We start from the raw sequence: 27,322 nt of genomic DNA on the forward strand, positions 1-27,322 counted from the left end.
ACATGGCACTGATCCAAATCGTCCAGATACATATGGGAATACCGCTCTACACTATGCAGTCTACAATGAAGATAAATTAATGGCCAAAACACTGCTTTTATACAGTGCTGACATTGAATCAAAAAACAAGGTATAGATCTACCAATTTTATTTTCAAAATACTGGAATGCATTTGTTTTAACATCGACTTGTGTAAGGGTCAGTTTGCCATATTGGAAGCTCAAGCATAACCCGAATGAAAATATTTTGAAATGACTTAATTATCTAAGATTTAATTTTAAAAATTGTTACTTTTAAAGAGACATCAGCAGGTACAGCTTTTTTTATGCACTTGTGGTAAAATTTTTTTGAAAACACTGAATTTATAAAAGGTAATACTTATTTTTTTTCAATTTTTCCCTTCCAGGTTTTCTTTTCCCTAATCAATGTAAAATGACAAAATTTGCCCTGGAAGCAAGTTTTTCATTAAAACTCCAAGAAAACTAAAACATGTTTCAGTGAATAGAAATCTTGCTGCTTTGGCAAGTTCCTAAAAAAAAAGTAATAGATATGAAGTGATGTATCTTTTAGTGGCAAGGCTTAAGATATTTCTGATTGCTCATAAGGCAGAAATAGAAAATGAAAAGGAGAGCAATCAGAAATATAGAGGCCAATTTGGAAATTAGGTAACGGAGGAAAAAGTCCATGAAGAGATTCTGTGTGTGTGTGCTTTTTTTTATTGTTTGTTCATTTCTTTCCTTTGCGTGGTGAGACAAGGTTCTCTTCAGTTTTAGAGAATGACAGTTTTTTTAGTTTGGGAGAGGGAGTTAGTGGGTTGTAAACTGCCTAGAGATTAATTTTAGGAGCCCTCTGAGGAAGCAGATTGGCAGTGAATAGGTGGTAATGTAATGGGAAACCCTTGAGCAGAGGGAATATCAGGGAATTATTTGACTTATTATCCTATTCTGGTAGAAATGGCCACTTAGAGTCTAAACTCTGCTTTCAAATCTAGAATGTCTTGATGGGAAGGTGGGAGATAAAGAGCTTATAAGTAATAAGATCAAGTTGGATTTTGAGTTCACTAGGCCCTGTTCTAACCCCATCCAGGGAAATTAAGTGGTGTTTTCAGCAAATGAGTCTCTCACTCTTTCATTTTTTTGGCCAAAAGCTCAAATGATAAAGGGAATTGGCCATGTGGGTGAGAGATGAGACTGAAGTAATTGTCTGTTGCACTAGTTTTCAACGAGAATTGTGCATCTCAGTAACTTGAGGAACATTTTAAAATAATCTACAACTCTAGACCCTCTCCTGAAGATTTTGATACAGTAAGTCTAATAAAGCCTGGATATGTACATTTAAAAATGTTTCCTTGAATGCAGGCATGCTGGTTATGGATGCCTCCCTCCCAGGTGCTAGAGAGGTTGAGGTGGGAGGATTGATTGAGCTCAAGAGTTTGAATCTAGCCTGGGCAACATAACGAGACCATGTCTATAACAACAATGACAGCAACAACAACAAAACAACAACAACAAATTTCTTAAAATGCAGATACACTTCTGCTTAAGAACCACTGAATAGATAAGTGTAATATGTAAATTCTCATATCTCAGAAACTTAAGACATCTCTAGAAGAGTTGGAGTTGGATATGTGTAAATTCCTTTAAATCTTTCCTTTCCAGTAATATTAGTCTGTCTGTCTTTCTGTCTTTCTTTCTTTCTTTCTTTCTTTCTTTCTTTCTTTCTTTCTTTCTTTCTTTCTTCTTTCTTTTCTCTTTCTTTCTCTCTCTTTCTCTCTCTCTCTCTCTCTCTCTCTCTTTCTTTCTTTCTTTCTTTCTTTCTTTCTTTCTTTCTTTCTTTTCTTTCTTTCTTTCTTTCTTTCTTTCTTTCTCTCTCTCTCTCTCTCCCTCTCTCTCTCTCTCTTTCTTTCTTTCTTTCTTTCTTTCTTTCTTTCTTTCTTTCTTTCTTTCTGACTGGGTCTCACTCTGTTTCCCAGGCTGGAGCACAGTGGTGCAATCACAGCTCACTGCAGGCCTGACCTCCCCAAGTTCAGGTGGTCCTCCCACCTCCAGTTTTTTTTTTTTTTTTTTTTTTTTTTTTTTAGTAGAGATGGGTTTTTTGCCGTGTTTCCCAGGCTGGTCTTGAATTCCTGTGGTCAAGCGATTCAGCTGCCTCAGTGTCCCAAAATGCTAGGATTACAGTTGTGAGCCACCATGCCTGGCCTAGTCTGACTTTCATCTCTGTGGTTGGGACATTAAAATGAATATTATTGGTAGTATCTATCAGCCTACAGAATAATACCTTTTCCTTCCTACCATCAGTTATTCACTGCCATTCAGAAGGCCTTTAGAAATTTGCAGCGAGTATTCTTTCAATAAGTAGAGGCTGGCCCTCTCAGGATTTTGTGTCTCTTTGTTCTTCAAGTGCTTACGTCAGTAAGTCATTACTAAGAGCAGAGTTTTCCCAACTAAAAGTGTAGCAAATTCTAAACCATTTTTGTCAATTAAAGCCATATTGTGGACTATCCAGTATGTCTCTTAAGTTTGTAGAGCTTTGGCATAATCAGGATGACAGTATTAAACAATAAAAACTATGGAGTTATTAAGAATACATATAGGAATTCTGTTAATTTAGTTTCAGCAGTCCTATGAACTGATTATTTAGTTAACAATCAGGAAAATTAAATATAAATAGATTTCAAATGTATAAATGTGGGAAAAATTCTTGAAATGGGCAGTATGAGCCTTAATAGCAATTTTTTACTGCACATTGGAGCTTGATTTTTTGGGTAAAACATCTGAAACTGAACAAGTATTTTACATGCAAATTCTTGCTTTATACACAACAATTTGTCACAGGGTTTGAGGATATAGAGATAAAAGATACAGACCCTGCCCTCAAGAAGATTTTTGTTTAGATGTGAAAAATTATTATCATCCAATAATACCATGCCAAATGCTGGGATAGAAGCAAAGATTCTTGAAACCAGTAAATGTTTAAAGTGAGTTTTCAAGATGACCAGGGTTAATGTGGTGAGGCAGAGGATGGGTGTTTCCAAGGGAAGGAGCAGTGTGTGGGAAAGCACAGAAGAGTGAGAAGGAAACCACTATATTTTATTTACTTTCTATGAGCGTAAGTCCATAGGATCTTTATATAAAGTTTCCAATTCAGTTGAGAAATATATAATTTTTTGAGTTACGTATTGTTTTTGGTTTCTATTGTTTTACAGGGTGGCCTCACACCACTTTTGCTTGCTGTACATGGACAAAAACAGCGAATGGTGAAATTTTTAATCAAGAAAAAAGCTAATTTAAATGTGCTTGATAGGTTTGGAAGGTATAGTTATTTCTTTTAATCTCTGTGTTCTAGATTGATAACAGTCACTCAAGTCATAAATATTAAATTAATAAGATTAACTTATACTTATTGGGACATAGTGATCAGTAGCAACACAAATCAGTTAAATAGAAAAAAAATTCAGTTATTCAGACTGGGCAACAAAAAGAACAGTTTTAGTAGGATTCATCTTATTATATTGACTGATGTTATTTGTTATGTGATGTTATTGGTTACATGTTCTTATGTTAGCTAAAGGGATTTCATATTAGTTTTAGAAAGTGTGAACTTCAACTTTCAGTTTATGACTTAGTCTTGAACTTCTTAACCCTTTCTAGTAGTTTTTAACCTCTGCTTCTTATATGGTTTTCCACTAAATATTGCTATATTAAACATAAGTAGGAGTTGCAAATAATTTTGTCTTTTGAATGACTCTGCTTTAAGTTGCTTTCTTTAAAGAATATTAATGTTAGCTTATCCCTACTTGACAATTAATTGCTATTCCCACATACTGTGGGTTCATCAGCTTTTTTCCTTTTTTATTTCCTGTGTATTTTGATGTTTTTATTTTTAATTAGTATGGAGAGAGGGAGCGAAGATAGTTTTAAGTGGATGCACTTTTCCTTTCATGAAGGCAAGCCATAGGTGGGTGATAAAGAGAAAAGAGCTAGGCTTTACATTCACACAAGACTAGCTTTAATTCCCAGCTTTCTTACCTGCTAGGTGTGTGACACTGCTAATGTTATTTACCACCAAATATGTTGTCATGTATGAAAAGGAGGAGAATATATCCTTCAAAGTTAGCTGTGCATAGTAAGAAAGATATATCTATCTATCTATCTATATATATCTTTATATATATCTTTTTATAGCATTTAATTCAGGGCCTAGCACATGCTTATTGGTATTCATTAACTGAAACTACTATGACCACTATTCTTACCATTATTGTTATTACTGCTTTCAGCACGCAGATAGCTCTTATTTATCTGATCCCTAGCTGATTTTCTATTACAGGGTATCAGTCTAGGGAAGCTGGGAAGAAATCTTCACTTAAATCTTTGTCTACTTCAGATAAGCAGCCCTAGCATAGTTTCTTGCCCATCAAAAGCCTTTAAATTAGTAGCTTCTACTATGCAATACCCCACTGAGATAAGAGGTTTCTTTTTTGTCCCTTCCTTTTAACCTTGATGGTATTTTACAAAGATGAACACTTGAGCACCCAAGATGCTTATGTCTTTTAGTACATGTAAATGTTTAATTCTGCATGGACAGGCAAGATATTAAATTGGTAAAGTATATCGAATTAGCTTTTAAAATCACTTAAAGTTCCTAAGGGAGAAATTATCTCTATATTATTTTAGAACTGCCCTCATACTTGCTGTACGTTGTGGATCAGCAAGTATACTTAGCCTTCTACTTCAGCAAAATATTGATGTATTTTCTCAAGATGTATTTGGACAAACTGCTGAAGATTATGCGGTTTCTAGTCATCATAATATGTAAGTGTTTACACTAAAAGGCTAGTTAAAACTAAATTGAGGTTTAAAATAATTATAATGATTGCATCTTACATATCAGGTGAGATGTGATAGTTTGGTTCAGGTAGTTTTAGAGTGGCAGTGAATTAGTCCACTGCATCAGCTAGAAATGAAACAAAAAACTAGACTAGTTAGAAGTACCAATGGGTGCAGGATTCTTTATCTCGGGACTTTTAAGACCTTTATCCTTAGATATTCCAACATTGTTCATTTCACTCCATGTATAACACCTACGCATGGGATAAAAAATAGTGTCATATCTTTAATTTTTCTAGTTAGTTATTTGGGTCTTGAAATGTCCAGTTTAGGAGAAAGTCTTGTACTGTCTTCTGGGGACTGTCTCCTATACACTCCCTGAATTTTTCGAGAACCAAAGGGATTCACTAAGTCCAAGGAAGACAGTCCTTTTTTTCAAGTCATAAGGAGGAGAAAAAAAGGACATTTTAATCATTCTTTTGTTTCTGTTGATTCTGTTGCTGCATCGTTGCCACCAAAACTGGTCCTGCTGCCTGGTAATGGTTGACCTTTGACATCAAGATGCCCTTACTGATTCAAATCCCTCAAGTCTTCATGGTGATCCATACATGGACTTCAAAGTTATAACATTTTTTACATTCACATACCTATGCCTATGTGCTCAGCCATTGTTCTCAAAGCACCAGCACCCTGCTTTGGCAGCTTAGCATCCTGGCTTTATCCACACACAAAGTGAGCAAATTGACCCTTCCACCCACATTCAAAACCTGATGTGGAACCCACATCTTATCCTACACTTAACTGAGACCATCATGGTAAGAGATCCTTTGAGTCCCATGTTGGTCTTTTCTCTAGCAGATATTAGTTGGGCTTGTTCTAAACTGTCAGAGAGGTTCAAATAATGTGGCAGAAAGAGGTCAGTGTTTGTTTATTCTTCTTTGCTACCATATCTGTACCCTGAGGCACATTTATATCATGTATAGTATCTTAGGCAGTAGAAAGTCCCATATTAACCTTCGCCAGAGCAGTGAGCACCCAGTTGTAGTTGACCCCTTGAATTATCCATTTTCCATAATAATGAGAATCTCCTAAGCTACTTGCATCTCTTCCTCAAGATTTAAAAATATTTTTAAATTCTACCTCACTGGAAGATATTTAAGAGATTTCTCAGGATCTCAAGTAGGTTAGTTGGACTTAGAGCCAAACCTTGTCCATGATTCATCACTGTGCATGTGTAAAAGTAGAGCTTTGTGTTTGCTTAGGCAGCACACATCCTAAAATTGGAACAATACAAAGAAAATTAGCATGGTGCCTGTGTAAGGAGGCTGAACCAATTTTTGAAGCATTCCAAGTGTTGCGCAGTCACTGGAAGGTCATTTGACTATTTTCTGACTAGCTCCAAGGAAATGGTGTGAATCAAAGCAAAATGGGTGCCACCTAAATATTGAAATTGTGATTTTTTGCTACAAAAATATTCATGTAAGGTGGTCTAAGAGATGACCCCAGAGCTGAATAATATGTGGGGTGTTGTGTGAAAAATACATTTCTAGGATGTGTCTTGAAAATTCAAGAAGGTCAACTTACAACTTCTTCATGGAACCTAAAAACAAAAGAAAAAAAAGTAGGGTTTTGGTCTTCCATGTCAGCTGGAGATGAGCACAGAGATGAAGCATCGTCCTAACAAACATCTTCTGGTTTAGAGTTTGAGTCTGTAGAGAAGGATCATTGGTCCAAGCCAGGTCTTGACATCCATTGGATTTTCTGCCCTTGTTGTGATTGATAAACTCTGTAACAGTGGGCAATCATGTTTTCTACTTTAATGAGATATTTATGAACAAATTTAGTTACAAACTATGAAATAGTTGAGATTCCCTGAATTATAAGCCATAAAGAGTAGGACATCTAATAAGGAAAATTAGGACTTAACATTTCCTGAAAACTACAATATTTGCATATTAGGGCCTATGAACAAAATATACATTGGGTTTTATTTGGGATTCCAAGATAATTTCAGTATAAAGTTTAGGAACAGATTATTTAATTGCTCTACTATTTTTCTGAGCATTTAAAAAATGTTATCTTGTTAAGCCTTTATAACAACCTAGTGAAATAACAACCTAGTGAAATAAGGCAGCAAAGTCCTCACTTTGTAGAAATAACAACCTAGTGAAATAAGGCAGCGAAGTCCTCACTTTGTAGAAGAAGACATTGAGCCTAAGAGAAGTAACTTGTCCAAGAAGAAGTTGAGCAAATAGGCATAGGTATAGATCAGCTGTTCATTATGGAGCTAGGCTTTATGCAGAGTTGGGACACTTTCTATTATGTCAAGCTAATGCAAGTTAGTTTACTGAGTCATAATGCCCTTGATTTATGAGTATTTCATCTTACTTTTTTTCTTCTTTAATTAGAAGCTTAATGAGAGGTTTGTAGAATGTACACAGAACTGTATGGGATAATATTGTTAAGTTCTGATATTCTGGTATTGTTTGAAATACTCAAAAGAATTTTTGCATTTGGTAAGCATTTTTCAAATCAGTATTAGAATAGTAATTTTATTTATTATATTTTTATACATAGAATTTGCCAATTACTTTCAGACTACAAAGAAAACCATATGCCAAAAAACTCTTCTGGAAATAGCAATCCAGGTAAGACTTCTGACAGTGAATTACTTTAGGTCAGTTGTCCCCAACCTTTTTGCCTTCTTGGCAGCAGGGCCCAGTTTTGTGGAAGACAATTTTTCCATGGACTAGGTGAAGGTGTGGATGGTTTCAGAATTATTCAAGCACATTACATTTATTGTGCTACTTTATTTTTATTATTATTACCTTATAATATATGATGAAATAATTATACAACTTACCATAATGTAGAATCAGTGGAAGCTCTGAGCTTGTTTTCATGCAATTAGATGTCCCATCTGGGGGCAAAGTGAGACAGTGACAGATCATCAGACATTACATTCTGATAAGAAGCACACAACCTAGATCCCTCACATGGGCAGTTCACAACAGGGTTCATGCTCCAGTGAGTATCTAATGCAACCACTAATCTGACAGGAGGTGGAGCTCAGGCAGTAATATGAGTCATGGGGTGTAGCTGTAAATAGAGATGAAGCTTACCTGGCTTGCTTGCTTCCCACCTCCTACTCTGTGGTATGGCTCCTAACAAGCCATGGACTGGTACCAGTCCGTGGCCTGGGAGTTGTGGATGCCTGATCTGGGTGGTCCTATCACAGATAAAAAAGTAAAAGTAAGGAAGTTTTGATCACGAAAGAAAGCGAAGCACAGGTTGTGTTACATATGCTTGCACCAACAAGATCTCACTATTACTGACTTAATTCCTCCTAATTTGAAATCGAAAGAGATAGATTTACTCTGTTGGAGCAAGATGTATTCTTCCACCTGCTGGTTAATTGTCATGATAACAGTAATTTTGTTAGAACAAGATGCTCTGCTGCCATTTGCCAAAAGATTGTCATAATAAATACACAAATTGCCCAACTCTAGGCTCAGCAGATTATAATAAAAGTACAAAAATGTTTCACAGTAAGAAAAATGCTAGTATGCTACCTGGATGTGGATGCCTAATGCACTGTACAATCCAGACTCTATAAGGACACCTTTAATTTAGCCCTATGTTTATCAAAGAGCTTCTGTAAGTTAGATTGTGTACATTGCAGGAGACAAAGATGGAATAGATGTAGTTTTGATGTTTAAGGTGCTCATAATAGAATAGAGCTGTCTCTATTTCATTTCTGTGCCTTTTCAACAGAATTTACAAAGAAAATATTTTTATGTTTTCACTTGTCCACTTAACAAATAACTATAAAATATCTTTTAGGTACTAAGCATTTTTCTAATGATAGAGAACAGAAACAATTAAAAATACAGACAGGAGTTTGTTATTATCATTGTCATTTTTATTATGTTGCTACCTTATTCAGTGCTTGTTGTGTGCTAGATGCCCACTGGAAGCTTATAATTATGATTTATTATATATTATATTGACTATGTGCCAGACATATGTGATGAGAAATGAAAGCTTTAAAAAAAGTAGATAGGATTTAAGGTAAGCATGCAGAGTGAGTAGAATTTTTCTACGTACAGAAGTAGAAGAATGATGTTTGGCAGAAGGAACATTTAATGAGATTGTGTGTTTGGCAGAAGGAACATGTAATGAGATTGCCTGTTTGGGAGGAAGAACAGCAAGTGCAAAAGACAAGATGCTTAAGTGAACTTTGTAGGGTTTATGAGCAGTTCACTTTTGCTAGTACAAAAAAGTGTGAGATAAGAGAGGTTGGGAATGAGGTGAATACCTAGCTAAGGCAAGTTTATGATAGACTTTTTAATACTATTGAAATGAGTAGGTCTTATCCTGGAGGCCATGGGAAATTTACCTTCAATATCTTCTAGTGAGGTAGAATGCTTTGGACTGCAAATACTAGATCAGCAGTGGCTAAAACAGTAGGAACCAGAGTTGTTTTGGTTGTTCAGTGATATACTAGAGTTCCCCTTGTCCCTCTTTCAGCTGTGCTTCGTGTCTCCTTTCATGGTTGGCTAATCCACAACAGTTCCAAACATCTTGTTCTCACAACACAACATCACAAGGGCTGCTTTTCTTCACACATGTCTTTTAAATAGGGAGAAATCTTAGAAGCATGCAGTGGACTTCCTGTAACATTTTATTGGATAGGTCACACCACATGCTCATCCCTAAACCAGGCACTGGAAAAGCAAATGTAAGTATGTCATTAGCTTAGAATAATCATTTCTCTTTCTGAAGCTGAGGAGGGAGATTGGAATACTATGTCAATAGACTTGTGTTTCTTCTGCAAGAAAGAATAAGGAATGGATATTGGTAGGGAGCCAGCAATGTTTGTTGCAGGGACTCATTGGAGAAATTTGAGCAGGGGAGTCACAAGATTAGAGTATTAAGGCATTTTGGTAATGTTGTAAAACAGGGGTTGGCAAACTTTTTCTGTAAATGACCAGGTGGGGAATATTTTAGACTATGTGGTCTCTGTCATATCTACTTAACCCTGCTGTTGTGTGAGAGCAACTATGGATAATATGTAAGCAAATAGGCATGACTGAGCTCCAATAAAATGTTATTTACAAAACCATAAGGGAGACTGGATTTGACCTGTGGCCTATAGTTTTCTGGCCGCTCATAGAGGATTAATGGAAGGTAACCACGTAAAGAAACCAGGAGACAAAGGAAGATTTGCTATAGTCAGCTATAGTTTCCTTGTCACATGTCCTTGCACGAGTATCAATGTATTATAAGGTTTTCACCCATCCATCACGAAATAAATAAAGTTAGGAATCTCAGTTATTCATTTAAAAATGTTCACTTTTTTTGGTGTTATGCCTTTTTCATTTGTTTTGTTTTAATTTTTTTCATGTAAGAAATAACATTAACAGCTAGGTTTTTTTAAAAAAATAAAAGCCACTTTGTAAATGTTTATGTTCCCAGTGGCAGTGGGAATATAAAATGGAAGCAGAAGAGAGGTATAGTCAATATGATTTAGTGATTATCGAATGAGAAAAGTTTAGGGGACAGAGAGAAATCTCAGGTGATTCACAGGTTTCCAGGTTGTACACTATTATTTAACCTGGACATGAGGAAGGAGTAGGAAATTTTCTGATGAATACAGAAGAGCAAAGAGCAGCAGCTCAACAGGAATGACTAATTTTCTTTCTGTGCGTGTTTAATGGGATATTCATATAGGATTTTTGAATAGGTCATTTGATAATCAGCATTTATAGCTGGCATTCTACTAGTTTGACTCTCAGTAATAAGACTTGTCAAAGATCCAAGAATCTGAAAGTTGATGATAAATTTCCATGTGTATCACCATCAATGACTGAAAGTCAGCATCCACAGAATTGGGAAAGATGAACTTAATAGATAAAGATGAATTGGAGTTGTGTTTCTCTTAGAGAATGATACTCTCCATGACTTGTGTGAGTCACAGCTGCCAGAAAACAAAGAGACCAAGGAACATATTAAAGAAGCACAGCAAATTCAGTCCTAGAGTGCCTCTGTTCTGACTTCTGACTTCTAAAAAATCATTTTTTGGCAAAATGTGCTTTGTGTTTCTTCCCCTCTTGCAACCTGCAACCAAACAGAATCCTTTTTAGCAAGGCATTTTTGTGTTCTTTGACCAAAGCAACATATAAATAACAAAAAGAAGTAAGAGAAATAACTTTTATTTTTTTTTTTGTATAGGCCAGTATTTAACATAAACTTGAGAGTGAGTGCCAGGATTATACTTAGGATTTAGGGACTAGATAGGAAAACTGGATAGAAATCTAAAGATTGCTGACTCAAACACAATGTGGTTTCTTTGCTTTATTTTCACAGCTCTGAATTCACAACTATTAGTTATATTTATATGCACTATAACTTTAGAAAGCACCTTCCCAAACCAAATATTATGTGATTTCTTATAATTTAAATGACTTTATTATAGAATTGACTTTCCAACTGTTCATAAGAATTATTGAGCATTTGCTACATAGTATCAGCTCAGCTGTGTCCACATGAGGTACCTATCACCTTGTGTTAATGAATAATGGTTCACTAGGAATATTGGTTTTGGCATTTAAAGTGATCTATATTTAATGCAGATAGGACCAGGGACCACTCTTGAACATTAACATCCAAGCATCTTAAAATTACACATAAGGCTTTCATAATCTGACTTCTGCCTCACTCTCCATCTTTAGCCCTTTTCCCTGTGTGCCCTTTCTCTGGCATTACTGAACTGCCTGCAATGCCCTACTCACTCATCCTTCTCTTATAGGTAAATACATTCACTCTTTCATGCCTTACTCCCTCTCTTGCTGCTTCCTGGCATACTGCCACCCTTTCCTGCCTTCTACCCCTTTTAATCTGGCTAGCCTCAATATTTAAGTCTCTGCTGGGCCATGATTTCTAGAAAAGCCATCCCTGACATGCTTTATTTTCATTCTTTTTAAATTGTAATGCCTAGTATGTATGTAGCAGGACCCATTAAAAAAATTGCTGAGTAAAATAAAGAATGTTTATACAAAGGTGATGTGCAAGACTGTCCCCTACAGTCTTTGAGCCAAGGGGACAGACATGTGGAGCAAAAGCATACAGTTCAGATGGTAAAGATGCAGTAGAAAAATAAGTAAAGTACTAAGGCAGCCTCAAGGAAGGAGGTACCTGTTTATCTGGGGAAAGACATGCAGAATCAAGGAAGACTTCACATAGCATTGTTTTAAAAGATGAAAAAAATTGTCAGAATAGTGGAGGGGAACATTTTAGATATTAGGAAGACATTGTACACTAATAAAGGTGTCAGCAGTGATTTTGGAAATCATTTATAAGGTACTATTAGGAAGTGGAGAACAGTACACTGTGTTACCGTATATGTTTCTACTGTATTTTAAAATTGTGTTTCTGGTGGTTTTGTTCATTTATGTTGGGTGGATGAATTTGTGAGTGAATGTTTGACATGTTTGTATGTCTTCAATCTAGTGGATTCTGGTATCTCCCCAAGTGGTTTGTTGAAGTTTTGGAGAATTATTTTTTAAGCAACTATTTCATGAAAGATTAAGCTTCATTTAAGTGCTCAATTTATGAAATGAAATGTCTTAAATCTATTTTTATAAAAACAATAGGATTTAATTGTTCTGGGTGGTTCATTTTAACCAAATATATGGATTTTACTTCAGAACAAGACTTAAAGCTGACATCAGAGGAAGAGCCACAAAGGCTTAAAGGAAGTGAAAATAGCCAGCATGAGGCAAATTTTATTTTTTTTATTTTTATGTTTTTATTATTATACTGTAAGTTTTAGGGTACATGTGCACAATGTGCAGGTTTGTCACATATGTATTCATGTGCCATGTTGGTTTGCTGCACCCATTAACTCATCATTTAGCATTAGGTATATCTCCTAATGCTGCCCCTCCCCACTCCCCACACCCTCTGGCAGGCCCTGGTGTGTGATGTTCCCCACCCTGTGTCCATGTGTTCTTATTGTCACTCATAGGACAAAGGGCTAATATCCAGAATCTACAATGAATTCAAACAAATTTACAAGAAAAAAACAACCCCATCAACAAGTGGGCAAAGGATATGAACAGACACTTCCCAAAAGAAGACATTTATGCAGCCAACAGACACATGAAAAAATATTCATCATCACTGGCCATCAGAGAAATGCAAACCAAAACTACAATGAGATACCATCTCACACCAGTTAGAATGGCCATCATTAAAAAGTCAGGAAACAACAGGTGCTGGAGAGGATGTGGAGAAATAGGAACACTTTTACACTGTTGGTGGGACTGTAAACTAGTTCAACCATTGTGGAAGTCAGTGTGGCGATTCCTCAGGGATCTAGAACTAGAAATACCATTTGACCCAGCCATCCCATTACTGGGTATATACCCAAAGGACTATAAATCATGCTGCTATAAAGACACATGCACAAGTATGTTTATTGCGGCACTATTCACAATAGCAAAGACATGCTGCTATAAAGACACATACACACATATGTTTATTGCAGCACTATTCACAATAGCAAAGACTTGGAACCAACCCAAATGTCCAACAATGATAGACTGGATTAAGAAAATGTGGCACATATACACCATGGAATACTATGCAGCCATAAAAAATGATGAGTTCATGTCCTTTGTAGGAACATGGATGAAACTGGAAACCATCATTCTCAGTAAACTATCGCAAGGACAAAAAACCAAACACCGCATGTTCTCACTCATAGGTGGGAATTGAACAATGAGAACACATGGACACAGGAAGGGGAACATCACACCTTGGGGACTGTTGTGGGGTGGGGTGGGGGGAGGGAGAGCATTAGGAGATATACCTAATGATAAATGATGAGTTAATGGGTGCAGCACACCAACATGGCACATGGATACATATGTAACAAACCTGCACATTGTGCACATGTACCCTAAAACTTAAAGTATAATAATAATAATAATTAGAAAAAACAGAAAAAAATCTTGGCTAATACAATGATTTATCAGTAGAGAATGATGGTTTCCAGTTTCATCCATGTCCCTACAAAGGACATGAACTCATCATTTTTTATGGCTGCATAGTATTCCATGGCATATATGTGCCACATTTTCTTAATCCAGTCTATCGTTGTTGGACATTTGGGTTGGTTCCAAGTCTTTGCTATTGTGAATAGTGCCGCAATAAACATACGTGTGCATGTATCTTTATAGCAGCATGATTTATAGTCCTTTGGGTATATACCCAGTAATGGGATGGCTGGGTCAAATGGTATTTCTAGTACTAGATCCCTGAGGAATCGCCACACTGACTTCCACAATGGTTGAACTAGTTTACAGTCCCACCAACAGTGTAAAAGTGTTCCTATTTCTCCACATCCTCTCCAGCACCTGTTGTTTCCTGACTTTTTAATGATTGCCATTCTAACTGGTGTGAGACGGTATCTCATTGTGGTTTTGATTTGCATTTCTCTGGTGGCCAGTGATGATGAGCATTTTTTCATGTGTTTTCTGGCTGCATAAATGTCTTCTTTTGAGAAGTGTCTGCTCATGTCCTTTGCCTACTTTTTGATGGGGTTGTTTATTTTTTTCTTGTAAATTTGTTTGAGTTCATTGTAGATTCTGGATATTAGCCCTTTGTCAGATGAGTAGGTTGCAAAAATTTTCTCCGATTTTGTAGGTTGCCTGCTCACTCTGATGGTAGTTTCTTTTGCTGTGCAGAAGCTCTTTAGTTTAATTAGATCCCATTTGTCAATTTTGGCTTTTGTTGCCATTGCTTTTGGTGTTTTAGACATGAAGTCCTTGCCCATGCCCCTGTCCTGAATGATATTGCCTAGGTTTTCTTCTAGGGTTTTTGTGGTTTTAGGTCTAACATGTGAGTCTTTAATCCATCTTGGATTAATTTTTGTATAAAGTGTAAGGAAGGGATGCAGTTTCAGCTTTCTACATATGGCTAGCCAGTTTTCCCAGCACCATTTATTAAATAGGGAATCCTTTTCCCGTTGCTTGTTTTTGTCAGGTTTGTCAAAGATCAGATAGTTGTAGATATGTGGCATTATTTCTGAGGGCTCTGTTCTGTTGCATTGATCTATGTCTCTGTTGTGGTACCAGTACCATGCTGTTTTGGTTACTGTAGCCTTGTAGTATAGTTTGAAGTCAGGTAGCGTGATGCCTCCAGCTTTGTTCTTTTGGCTTAGGATTGACTTGGCGATGCGGGCTCTTTTTTGGTTCCATATGAACTTTAAAGTAGTTTTTTCCAATTCTGTGAAGAAAGTCATTGGTAGCTTGATGGGGATGGCTTTGAATCTATAAATTACGTTGGGCAGTATGGCCATTTTCACGATATTGATTCTTCCAACCCATGAGCATGGAATGCTCTTCCATTTGTTTGTATCCTCTTTTATTTCATTGAGCAGTGGTTTGTAGTTCTCCTTGAAGAGTTCCTTCATGTCCCCTGTAAGTTCGATTCCTAGATATTTTATTCTCTTTGAAGCAATTGTGAATGGGAGTTCACTTATGATTTGGCTCTCTATTTGTCTGTGATTGGTGTACAGGAATGCTTGTGATTTTTGTACATTGATTTTGTATCCTGAGACTTTGTGGAAGTTGCTTATCAGCTTAAGGAGATTTTGGGCTGAGACAATGGGGTTTTCTAGATATACAGTCATATCTTCTGCAAACAGGGACAATTTGACTTCCTCTTTTCCTAATTGAATACCGTTTATTTCCTTCTCCTGCCTGATTGCCCTGGCCAGAACTTCCAGCACTATGTTGAATAGGAGTGGTGAGAGAGGGCATCCCTGTCTTGTGCCAGTTTTCGAAGGGAATGCTTACAGTTTTTGCCCATTCAGTGTGATATTGGCTGTGGGTTTGTCATAGATAGCTCTTACTATTTTGAGATACATCCCATCAATACCTAATTTATTGAGAGTTTTTAGCATGAAGGGTTGTTGAATTTTGTCAAAGGCCTTTTCTGCCTCTATTGAGATAATCATGTGGTTTTTGTCTTTGGTTCTGTTTATATGCTGGATTACCTTTATTGATTTGCGTATGTTGAACCAGCCTTGCATCCCAGGGATGAAGCCCACTTGATCATGGTGGATAAGCTTTTTGATGTGCTGCTGGATTCGGTTTGCCAGTATTTTATTGAGGATTTTTGCATCAATGTTCATCAAGGATATTGGTCTAAAATCGTCTTTTCTTATTGTGTCTGTGCCAGGCTTTGGTATCAGGATGATGCTGGCCTCATGAAATGAGTTAGGGAGGATTCTTTTTTTTCTATTGTTTGGAATAGTTTCAGAAGGAATGGTACCAGCTCCTCCTTGTACCTCTGGTAGAATTTGGCTGTGAATCCTTCTGGTCCTGGACTCTTTTTGGTTGGTAAGCTATTAATTATTGCTTTAATTTCAGAGCCTGTTATTGGTCTATTCAGGGATTCAACTTCTTCCTGGTTTAGACTTGGGAGGGTGTATGTGTTGAGGAATTTATCCATTTCTTGTAGATTTTCTAATTTATTTGCATAGAAGTGTTTATATTATTCTCTGATGGTAGTTTGTATTTCTGTGGGATCGGTGGTGATATCCCCTTTGTCATTTTTTATTGCATCTATTTGATTCTTCTCTCTTTTCTTCTTCATTAGTTTTGCTAGCAGTCTATCAATTTTGTTGATCTTTTCAAAAAACCAACTCCTGGATTCCTTGATTTTTTGAAGGGTTTTTTGTGTCTCTATTTCTTTCAGTTCTGCTCTGATCTTAGTTATTTCTTGCCTTCTGCTAGCTTTTGAATGTGTTTGCTCTTGCTTCTCTAGTTCTTTTAATGGTGATGTTAGGGTGTCAATTTCAGATCTTTCCTGCTTTCTCTTGTGGGCATTTAGTGCTACACATTTCCCTCTACACACTGCTTTGAATGTGTCCCAGAGATTCTGCTATATTGTGTCTTTGTTCTCACTGGTTTCAAAGAACATCTTTATTTCTGCCTTCATTTCATTATGTACCCAGTAGTCATTCAGGAGCAGGTTGTTCAGTTTCCATGTAGTTGAGCTGTTTTGAGTGAGTTTCTTAATCCTGAGTTCTAGTTTGATTGCACTGTCATCTGAGAGACAGTTTGTTATAATTTCTTTTCTTTTACGTTTGCTGAGGACTGCTTTACTTCCAACTATGTGGTCAATTTTGGAATAGGTGTGGTGTGGTGCTGAAAAGAATATATATTCTGTTGATTTGAGGTGGAGAGTTCTGTAGATGTCTATTAGGTCTGCTTGTTGCAGAGCTGAGTTCAATTCCTGGATATCCTTTTTAACTTTCTGTCTCGTTCATCTCTCTAATGTTGACAGTGGGATGTTAAAGTCTCCCATTATTATTGTGTGGGAGTCTAAGTCTCTTTGTAGGTCTCTAAGGACTTGCTTTATGAACCTGGGTTCTCCTGTATTGGGCGCATATGTATTTAGGATAGTTAGCTCTTCTTGTTGAATTGGTCCCATTACCATTATGTAATCACTTTTTTTGTCTCTTTTGATCTTCGTTTGTTTAAAGTCTGTTTTTTCAGAGACTAGGATTGCATCTCCCGCCTTTTTTTGTTTTCCATTTGCTTGGTAGATCTTCCTCCATCCCTTTATTTTGAGTCTATATGTGTCTCTGCATGTGAGATGGGTTTCATGAGTACAGCACACTGATGGGTCTTGACTCTTTATCCAATTTGCCAGTCTGTGTCTTTTAATTGGAGCATTTAGCCCGTTTACATTTAAGGTTAATATTTTATGTGTGAATTTGATCTTGTCATTATGATGTTAGCTGGTTATTTCGCTTGTTAGTTGCTGCAGTTTCTTCCTAGCCTATGTGGTCTTTACAATTTGGCATGTTTTTGCAGTGGCTGGTACCAGTTGTTCCTTTCCATGTTTAGTGCTTCCTTCAAGAGCTCTTCTAGGGCAGGCCTGGTGATGACAATATCTCTCAGCATTTGGTTTCCTGTAAAGTATTTTTTTTCTCCTCCTCTTATGAAGCTTAGTTGGGCTGGATATAAAATTCTGAGTTGAAAATTCTTTTCTTAAGAATGTTGAATATTGGCCCCCTCTCTTCTGGCTTGTAGAGTTTCTGCTGAGAGATGCGCTGTTAGTCTGATGGGCTTCCCTTTGTGGGTAACCCGACCTTTCTCTCTGGCTGCCCTTAACATTCTTTCCTTCATTTCAATTTTGGTGAATCTGACAATTGTGTGTCTTGGAGTTGCTCTTCTCAAGGAGTATCTTTGTGGCGTTCTGTGTATTTCCTGAATTTGAATGTTGATCTGCCATGCTAGATTGGGGAAGTTCTCTTAGAGAATATCCTGCAGAGTGTTTTCCAACTTGGTTCCCTGCTTCCTATCACTTTCAGGTACACCAGTCAGACTTAGCTTTGGTCTTTTCACATAGTCCCATATTTCTTGGAGGCTTTGTTCATTTCTTTTTATTCTTTTTTCTCTAAACTTCTCTTATCTCTTCATTTCATTCATTTTGCCTTCCAGTGCTGATATCCTTTCTTCCAGTTGATTGCATCAGCTACTGAGGCTTGTGCATTCATCAAGTAGATCTCATGCCTTGGTTTTCAGCTCCATCAGTTCCTTTAAGGAGTTCTCTGCATTGATTATTCCAGTTATCCATTCATCTAATTGTTTTTCAAGGTTTTTCACTTCTTTGCCTTTGGTTCGAACTTCCTCCTTTAGCTTGGAGTAGTTTGATCTTCTGAAGCCTTCTTCTCTCAAGTCATCAAAGTCATTATCTCCATCCAGCTTTGTTCCCTTGCTGGTGAGGAGCTGTGTTCCTTTGGAGGAAGAGAGGCATTCTGAGTTTTAGAGTTTCCATTTTTTTTGCTCTGTTTTTTCCCCATCTTTGTAGTTTTATTTACCTTTGGTTTTTGATGATGGTGACATACAGATAGGGTTTCGGTGTGGATGTCCTTTCTGTTTGTTAGTTTTCCTTCTAACAGTCAGGACCCTCAGCTGCAGGTCTGTTGGAGTTCGCTGGAGGTCCACTCCAGACCCTGTTTGCCTGGGTATCAGCAGCGGTGGCTGCAGAACAGCAGATATTGGTGAACCGCAAATGCTACTGCCTGATTGTTCCTCTGGAAGTTTTATCTCAGAGGAGTACCCGGCCATGTGAGGTGTCAGTCGGCCCCTACTGGGGGATGCCTCCCGGTTAGGCTACTCAGCAGTCAGGGACCCACTTGAGGAGGCAGTCTTCCCATTCTCAGATCTCAAGCTGTGTGCTGGGAGAACCATTACTCTCTTCAAAGCTGTCAGAGAGGGACATTTAAGTCTGCAGAGGTTGCTGCTGCCTTTTGATTGTCTGTGTCCTGCCCCCAGAGGTGGATCTTACAAAGGCAGGCAGGCCTCCTTGAGCTGTGGTGGGCTCCACCCAGTTCGAGCTTCCCGGCTGCTTTGTTTACCGACTGAGGCCTGAGCAATGGTGGGAGCCCCTCCACCAGCCTCTCTGCTGCCTTGTAGTTTGATCTCAGACTGCTGTGCTAGCAATGAGTGTGGCTTCGTCGGCATAGGACCCTCTGAGCCAGGTGTGAGGTATAATCTCCTGGTGTGCCATTTGTTAAGCCCATTGGAAAAGTGTAGTGTTAGTGTGGGAATGACCCGATTTTCCACGTGCCGTCTGTCACCCCTTTCTTTGACTAGGAAAGGGAATTCCCTGACCCCTTGTGCTTCCCAGTGAGGTGATGCCTCGCCCTGCTTTGGCTCATGCAGGGTGCACTGCACCCACTGTCCTGCACCCACTGTCTGGCACTCCCCAGTGAGATGAACCCGGTACCTCAGTTGGAAATGCAGAAATCACCCATCTGCTGCGTCACTCACTTTGGGAGCTGTAGACTGGAGCTCTTCCTATTTGGCCATCTTGGCTCCACCCCTCTCCCAGGCTATTAATTTTTTTAAAAGCCTGCTGTGCTGGAAATTACACTGAGTTTGTGATGAATCTGTATGTTAATTGGGGGAATATTTACATTTTAATGACAATGCATTTTTTGACTCCTGTGAAGTGGTTTCTATTTATATAGGTCAAATTTAATTTTCTCAGTAATATTTTATAGTTTTTAAAATATGTGTTTCCTTTCTTTTTGAGACAGAGTTTCACTCCAGGCTGGAGTGCAGTGCTTCAATCTTGGCCTACTGCAACCTCTGCCTCCTGGGTTCAAATGATTCTCCTGCCTCAGCCTCCTAAGTAGCTGGGATTATAGGCATAAGCCACTGCACCCAGCTAAGTTTTGTATTTTTAGTAGAGATGGGGCTTCACCATGTTGTCCAGACTGGTCTTAAATTCCTGAACTCAAGTAATCCTCCTGGCTTGGCTTCCCAAAGTGCTGGGATTACAGGCATTAGCCACTGTGCCCAGCCTTGGTGTTTCCTTATTTTATCAGATTCATCTGTATCTCATTTTTTTATGAAGTTATAAATGACATTTTTAAAAAATTTCAAGTTGATTGTTTACTGCTAGGATATAGGAATACAGCTGATTTTTGTATGTTGATTTTTGTAACCTCCCTCCTTGCTAAACTTAGACTTACTTATTAGTTCTAGTAGCTTTTTTGGTAGATTTGATCAGATTTTATACATACAACAAAGATTATCAAATCTTTTGATTCTCAGTCTACTATCTTACTATGGATAGGAAGTCTTTTAGACTTGTGGCAAAACAATCTCTGTTGCAGCTAGTCAACTCTGCCATTGTAGTACGAGAGCAGCCAGAGGATACATACATTAATAAACTCAGCTGCATTCCAATAAAACTATTTACAAAACAAGAAGCTGGCCCACAGGTTGTAGTTTATCTGCCCCTATTATGTGATCTTGGTTGTGAGTTTTACTTCTTTCCAACCTGGATAACTTTTATTTATTTTTCTTGTCTGACAGCACTGGCTAGAATATTTAGCACAATGCTTACTAAAGTGTTGAAAGCAGGCATTATTGTTTCATTCCTGATATGGGGAAAGCATTCAGTTTGTCATCATGATACACATTAGCTGTGGGTTTATTATAGATGCTTTGTATCATGCTGATGAAGTTCATTTGTATTCTTAGGTTGCTGAAAGAGCTTTTTTTTTCTTTTTAAATCAGGAATGAAGTTGAATTTTATCAAATGCCTTTATTTACCGAGATAATCATAAGGTTCTTCTCTTTTAGTTTTTTAATGGGGTGAATAACTGATGTTTTAATGTTAAGCCAACCTTTCATTTTAGAATAAAACCTACTTTCTTAGGATGTAGGCTTTTAAAAAGTATATCACTGAGGCCAGACACGGTGGCTCATGCCTGTAATTTTAGTACTTTGGGAGGTCAAGGCAGGAGATTGCTTGAAGCTGGAGTTCGAGACCAACCTGGGCAACAAAGTGAGACCCTATATTTATTTGGATTCAGTTTGCCAAAATTCGGTTTAGAAAGGTTTTTTTTTTTTTTATTATACTTTAGGGTTTTAGGGTACATGTGCACAATGTGCAGGTTTGTTACATATGTATCCATGTGCCATGTTGATTTCCTGCACCCATTAAATCGTCATTTAGCATTAGGTGTATCTCCTAATGCTGTCCCTCCCCCCTCCCCCCACCCCGCAACAGTCCCCGGAGTGTGATGATCCCCTTCCTGTGTCCATGAGTTCTCATTGTTCAATTCCCACCTATGAGTGAGAACATGCGGTGTTTGGTTTTTTGTCCTTGCAATAGTTTACTGAGAATGATGTTTTCCAGTTTCATCCATGTCCCTACAAAGGACACGAACTCATCATTTTTTATGGCTGCATAGTATTCCATGGTGTATATGTGCCACATTTTCTTAATCCAGTCTATCATTGTTGGACATTTGGGTTGGTTCCAACTCTTTGCTATTGTGAATAGTGCCGCAATAAACATACGTGTGCATGTATCTTTATAGCAGCATGATTTATAGTCCTTTGGGTATATACCGAGTAATGGGATGGCTGGGTCAAATGGTATTTCTAGTTTGAGATCCCTGAGGAATCGCCACACTGACTTCCACAATGGTTGAACTAGTTTACAGTCCCACCAACAGTGTAAAAGTGTTCCTATTTCTCCACATCCTCTCCAGCACCTGTTGTTTCCTGATTTTTTAATGATGGCCATTCTAACTGGTGTGAGATGGTATCTCACTGTGGTTTTGATTTGCATTTCTCTGATGGCCAGTGATGATGAGCATTTCTTCATGTGTTTTTTGGCTGCATAAATGTCTTCTTTTGAGAAGTGTCTGTTCATGTCCTCTGCCCACTTTTTGATGGGGTTGTTTGTTTTTTTCTTGTAAATTTGTTTGAGTTCATTGTAGATTCTGGATATTAGCCCTTTGTCAGATGAGTAGGTTGCAAAAATTTTCTCCCATTCTGTAGGTTGCCTGTTCACTCTGATGATAGTTTCTTTTGCTGTGCAGAAGCTCTTTAGTTTAATGAGATCCCATTTGTCGATTTTGGCTTTTGTTGCCATTGCTTTTGGTGTTTTAGACATGAAGTCCTTGCCTATGCCTATGTACTGAATGGTATTGCCTAGGTTTTCTTGTAGGATTTTAATGGTTTTAGGTCTAACATATAAGTCTTTAATCCATTTTGAATTAATTTTTGTATAAGGTGTAAGGAAGGGATCCAGTTGCAGCTTTCTACATATGGCTAGCCAGTTTTCCCAGCACCATTTATTAAATAGGGAATCCTTTCCCCATTTCTTGTTTTTGTCAGGTTTGTCAAAGATCAGATAGCTGTAGCTATGCGGCATCATTTCTGAGGGCTCTGTTCTGTTCCATTGATCTATGTCTCCGTTGTGGTACCAGTACCATGCTGTTTTGGTTACTGTAGCCTTGTAGTATAGTTTAAAGTCAGGTAGCGTGATGCCTCCAGCTTTGTTCTTTTGGCTTAGGATTGACTTGGCGATGCGGGCTGTTTTTTGGTTCCATATGAACTTTAAAGTAGTTTTTTCCAATTCTGTGAAGAAAGTCATTGGTAGTTGATGGGGATGGCATTGAATCTATAAATTACCTTGGGCAGTATGGCCATTTTCACGATATTGATTCTTCCAACCCATGAGCATGGAATGTTCTTCCATTTGTTTGTATCCTCTTTTATTTCATTGAGCAGTGGTTTGTAGTTCTCCTTGAAGAGGTCCTTCACATCCCTTGTATGTTGGATTCCTAGGAATTTTATTCTCTTTGAAGCAATTGTGAATGGGAGTTCACTCATGATTTGGCTCTCTGTTTGTCTGTGATTGGTGTACAAGAATGCTTGTGATTTTTGTACATTGATTTTGTATCATGAGACATTGTGGAAGTTGCTAATCAGCTTAAGGAGATTTTGGGCTGAGACAATGGGGTTTTCTAGATATACAATCATGTCATCTGCAAACAGGGACAATTTGACTTCCTCTTTTCCTAATTGAATACCCTTTATTTCCTTCTCCTGCCTGATTGCTCTGGCCAGAACTTCCAGCACTATGTTGAATAGGAGTGGTGAGAGAGGGCATCCCTGTCTTGTGCCAGTTTTCAGAGGGAATGCTTCCAGTTTTTGCCCATTCAGTATGATATTGGCTGTGGGTTTGTCATAGATAGCTCTTATTATTTTGAGATACGTCCCATCAATACCTAATCTATTGAGAGTTTTTAGCATGAAGGGTTGTTGAATTTTGTCAAAGGCCTTTTCTGCCTCTATTGAGATAATCATGTGGTTTTTGTCTTTGGTTCTGTTTATATGCTGGATTACATTTATTGATTTGCGTATGTTGAACCAGCCTTGCATCCCAGGGATGAAGCCCACTTGATCATGGTGGATAAGCTTTTTGATGTGCTGCTGGATTCGGTTTGCCAGTATTTTATTGAGGATTTTTGCATCAATGTTCATCAAGGATATTGGCCTGAAATTCTCTTTTTTGGTTAAGTCTCTGCCGGGTTTTGGTATCAGGACGATGCTGGCTTCGTAAAATGTGTTAGGGAGGATTCCCTCTTTTTCTATCGATTGGAATAGTTTCAGAAGGAATGGTACCAGTTCCTCCTTGTACCTCTGGTAGAATTCGGCTGTGAATCCATCAGGTCCTGGACTCTTTTTGTTGGTAAGCTATTGATTATTGCCACAATTTCAGAACCTGTTATTGGTCTATTCAGAGATTCAACTTCTTCCTGGTTTAGTCTTGGGAGGGTGTATTTGTCGAGGAATTTATCCATTTCTTCTAGATTTTCTAGTTTATTTGCATAGAGGTGTTTGTAGTATTCTCTGATGGTAGATTGTATTTCTGTGGGATCAGTGGTGATATCCCCTTTTTCGTTTTTTATTGCATCTATTTGATTCTTCTCTCTTTTCTTCTTTATTAGTCTTGCTAGCGGTCCATCAATTTTGTTGATCCTTTCAGAAAACCAGCTCCTGGATTCATTAATTTTTTGAAGGGTTTTTTGTGTCTCTATTTCCTTCAGTTCTGCTCTGATTTTAGTTATTTCTAGCCTTCTGCTAGCTTTTGAATGTGTTTGCTCTTGCTTTTCTAGTTCTTTTAATTGTGATGTTAGGGTGTCAATTTTGGATCTTTCCTGCTTTCTCTTGTGGGCATTTAGTGCTATAAATTTCCCTCTACACACTGCTTTGAACGTGTCCCAGAGATTCTGGTATGTTGTGTCTTTGTTCTCGTTGGTTTCAAAGAACATCTTTATTTCTGCCTTCATTTCATTATGTACCCAATAGTCATTCAGGAGCAGGTTGTTCAGTTTCCATGTAGTTGAGTGGTTTTGAGTGAGTTTCTTAATCCTGAGTTCTAGTTTGATTGCACTGTGGTCTGAGAGACAGTTTGTTATAATTTCTGTTCTTTTACATTTGCTGAGGAGAGCTTTACTTCCAACTATGTGGTCAATTTTGGAATAGGTGTGGTGTGGTGCTGAAAAAAATGTATATTCTGTTGACTTGGGGTGGAGAGTTCTGTAGATGTCTATTAGGTCCACTTTATGTAGAGCTGATTTCAATTCCTGAATATCCTTGTTAACTTTCTGTCTCATTGATCTGTCTAATGCTGACAGTGGGGTGTTAAAATCTCCCATTATTATTGTGTGGGAGTTTAAGTCCCTTTGTAGGTCAATGAGGACTTGCTTTATGAATCTGGGTGCTCCTGTGTTGGGTGCATATATATTTAGGATAGTTAGCTCTTCTTGTTGAATTGATCTCTTTACCATTATGTAATGGCCTTCTTTGTCTCTTTTGAACTTTGGTGGTTTAAAGTCTATTTTATCAGAGACTAGGATTGCAACCCCTGCCTTTTTTTGATTTCCATTTGCTTGATAGATCTTCCTCCATCCCTTTATTTTGAGTCTATGTGTGTCTCTGCACGTGAGATGGGTTTCCTGAATACAGCACACTGATGGGTCCTGACTCCTTATCCGGTTTGCCAGTCTGTGTCTTTTGATTGGAGCATTTAGCCCATTTACATTTAACGTTAATATTGTTATGTGTGAATCTGATCCTGTCATTATGATGTTAGTTGGTTATTTTGCTTGTTAGTTGCTATAGTTTCTTCCTAGCCTCGATGGTCTTTACAGTTTGGCATGTTTTTGCAGTGGCTGGTGCTGGTTGTTCCTTTCCATGTTTAGTGCTTCCTTCAGGAGCTCTTTTAGGGCAGGCCTGGTGGTGACAAAATCACTCAGCGTTTGCTTATCTGTAAAGTATTTTATTTCTCCTTCACTTATGAAGCTGAGTTTGGTGGGATAGGAAATTCTGGGTTGAAAATTCTTTTCTTTAAGAATGGTGAATATCGGCCCCCACTCTCTTCTGGCTTGTAGAGTTTCTGCTGAGAGATCAGCTGTTAGTCTGATGGGCTTCCCTTTGTGGGTAACCCGACCTTTCTCTCTGGCTGCCCTTAACATTTTTTCCTTCATTTCAACTTTGGTGAATCTGACAATTATGTGTCTTGGAGTTGCCCTTCTCGAGGAGTATCTTTGTGGCGTTCTCTGTATTTCCTGAATCCGATGCTGGCCTGCCTTGCTAGATTGGGGAAGTTCTCCTGGATAATATCTTGCAGAGTGTTTTCCAACTTGGTTCCATTCTCCCCATCATTTTCAGGTACACCAATCAGATGTAGGTTTGGTCTTTTCACATAGTCCCAGATTTCTTGGAGGCTTTGTTCATTTCTTTTTATTCTTTTTTCTCTAAACTTCCCTTCTCTCTTCATTTCATTCGTTTCATCTTCCATCAGCGATACCCTTTCTTCCAGTTGATCGCATCTGCTACTGAGGCTTCTGCAATCTTCCCGTAGTTCTCGAAACTTGGCTTTCAGCTCCATCAGCTCCTTTAAGCCCTTCTCTCCATTGGTTATTCTAGTTATCCATTCTTCTAATTTTTTTTCAAAGTTTTTAACTTCTTTGCTATTGTTTTGAATTTCCTCTCGTAGCTCAGAGTAGTTTGATCATCTGAAGCCTTCTTCTCTCAACTCATCAAAGTCACCCTCCATCCGGCTTTGTTCTGTTGCTGGTGAGGAACTGCATTCCTTTGGAGGAGGAGAGGTGCTCTGTTTTTTAGAGTTTCCAGTTTTTGTGCTCTGTTTTTTCCTCATCTTTGTGGTTTTATCTACTTTTTGTTTTTGATGATGGTGATGTACAGATGGGTTTTTGGTGTGGATGTCCTTTTTGTTTGTTAGTTTTCCTTCTACCAGACAGGCCCCTCAGCTGCAGGTCTGTTGGAGTTTACTAGAGGTCCACTCCAGACCCTGTTTGGCTGGGTGTCAGCAGCGGTGGCTGCAGAACAGCGGATTTTCGTGAGACCACAAATTCAGCTGTCTGATAGTTCCTCTGAAAGTTTTGTCTCAGAGGAGTACCCGGTTGAATGAGGTGTCAGTCTGTCCCTACTGGGGCAGTGCCTCCCAGTTAGGCTGCTCAGGGGTGAGGGACCCACTTTAGGAGGCAGTCTGTCCGTTCTCAGATCTCCAGCTGCGTGCTGGGAGAACCACTACTCTCTTCAAAGCTGTCAGTCAGACAGGGACATTTAAGTCTGTGGAGGTTCTTGCTGAGTTTTTGTTTGTCTGTGCCCTGCCCCCAGAGGTGGAGCCTACAGAGGCAGGCAGGCCTCCTTGAGCTGTGGTGGGCTCCACCCAGTTCGAGCTTCCTGGCTGCTTTGTTTACCTAAGCAAGCCTGGGCAATGGCGGGCGCCCCTCCCCCAGCCTCGCTGCCACCTTGCAGCTTGATCTCAGACTGCTGTGCTAGCAATCAGCGAGACTCCGTGGGCATAGGACCCTCCGAGCCAGGTGCGGGACACAATCTCCTAGTGTGCCGTTTTCAGGCCCGTTGGAAAAGCGCAGTATTAGGATGGGACTGACCCGATATTCCAGGTGCCATCTGTTTCCCCTTTCTTTGACTAGGAAAGGGAACTCCCTGACCCCTTGCGCTTCCCTAGTGAGGCAATGCCTCGCCCTGCTTCGGCTCGCGCACAGTGCGCTTCACCGACTGTCCTGCACCCACTGTTAGGCACTCCCTAGTGAGATGAAA

At 38.5% G+C, this 27,322-nt stretch overlaps 1 protein-coding gene and 1 non-coding gene across 2 annotated transcripts in view; both read left to right on the plus strand.

The window, feature by feature from the left end:
• Nucleotide 1: 1 nt before the first annotated feature.
• The window catches only part of LOC100607487 (POTE ankyrin domain family member D), a gene marked incomplete at its 5' end in the record, with an annotated part of 38,747 nt that continues 11,426 nt past the window's right edge, over nt 2–27,322 (plus strand). Inside the window, 5 exons of the mRNA XM_030818373.1 lie at nt 2–130; nt 3,206–3,312; nt 4,677–4,814; nt 7,407–7,477; nt 12,539–12,652. Coding sequence (XP_030674233.1) covers nt 2–130; nt 3,206–3,312; nt 4,677–4,814; nt 7,407–7,477; nt 12,539–12,652 — 559 coding nt within the window. The remainder of the gene's footprint in view (nt 131–3,205; nt 3,313–4,676; nt 4,815–7,406; nt 7,478–12,538; nt 12,653–27,322) is intronic.
• Nucleotides 6,080–6,186, plus strand: LOC115836461. Its single transcript, XR_004031544.1, has one exon. It is a non-coding gene; the product is annotated as a U6 spliceosomal RNA (small nuclear RNA).

Source organism: Nomascus leucogenys, chromosome 8 (genome assembly GCF_006542625.1).
Source record: "Nomascus leucogenys isolate Asia chromosome 8, Asia_NLE_v1, whole genome shotgun sequence".
Taxonomy (NCBI): domain Eukaryota; kingdom Metazoa; phylum Chordata; class Mammalia; order Primates; family Hylobatidae; genus Nomascus; species Nomascus leucogenys.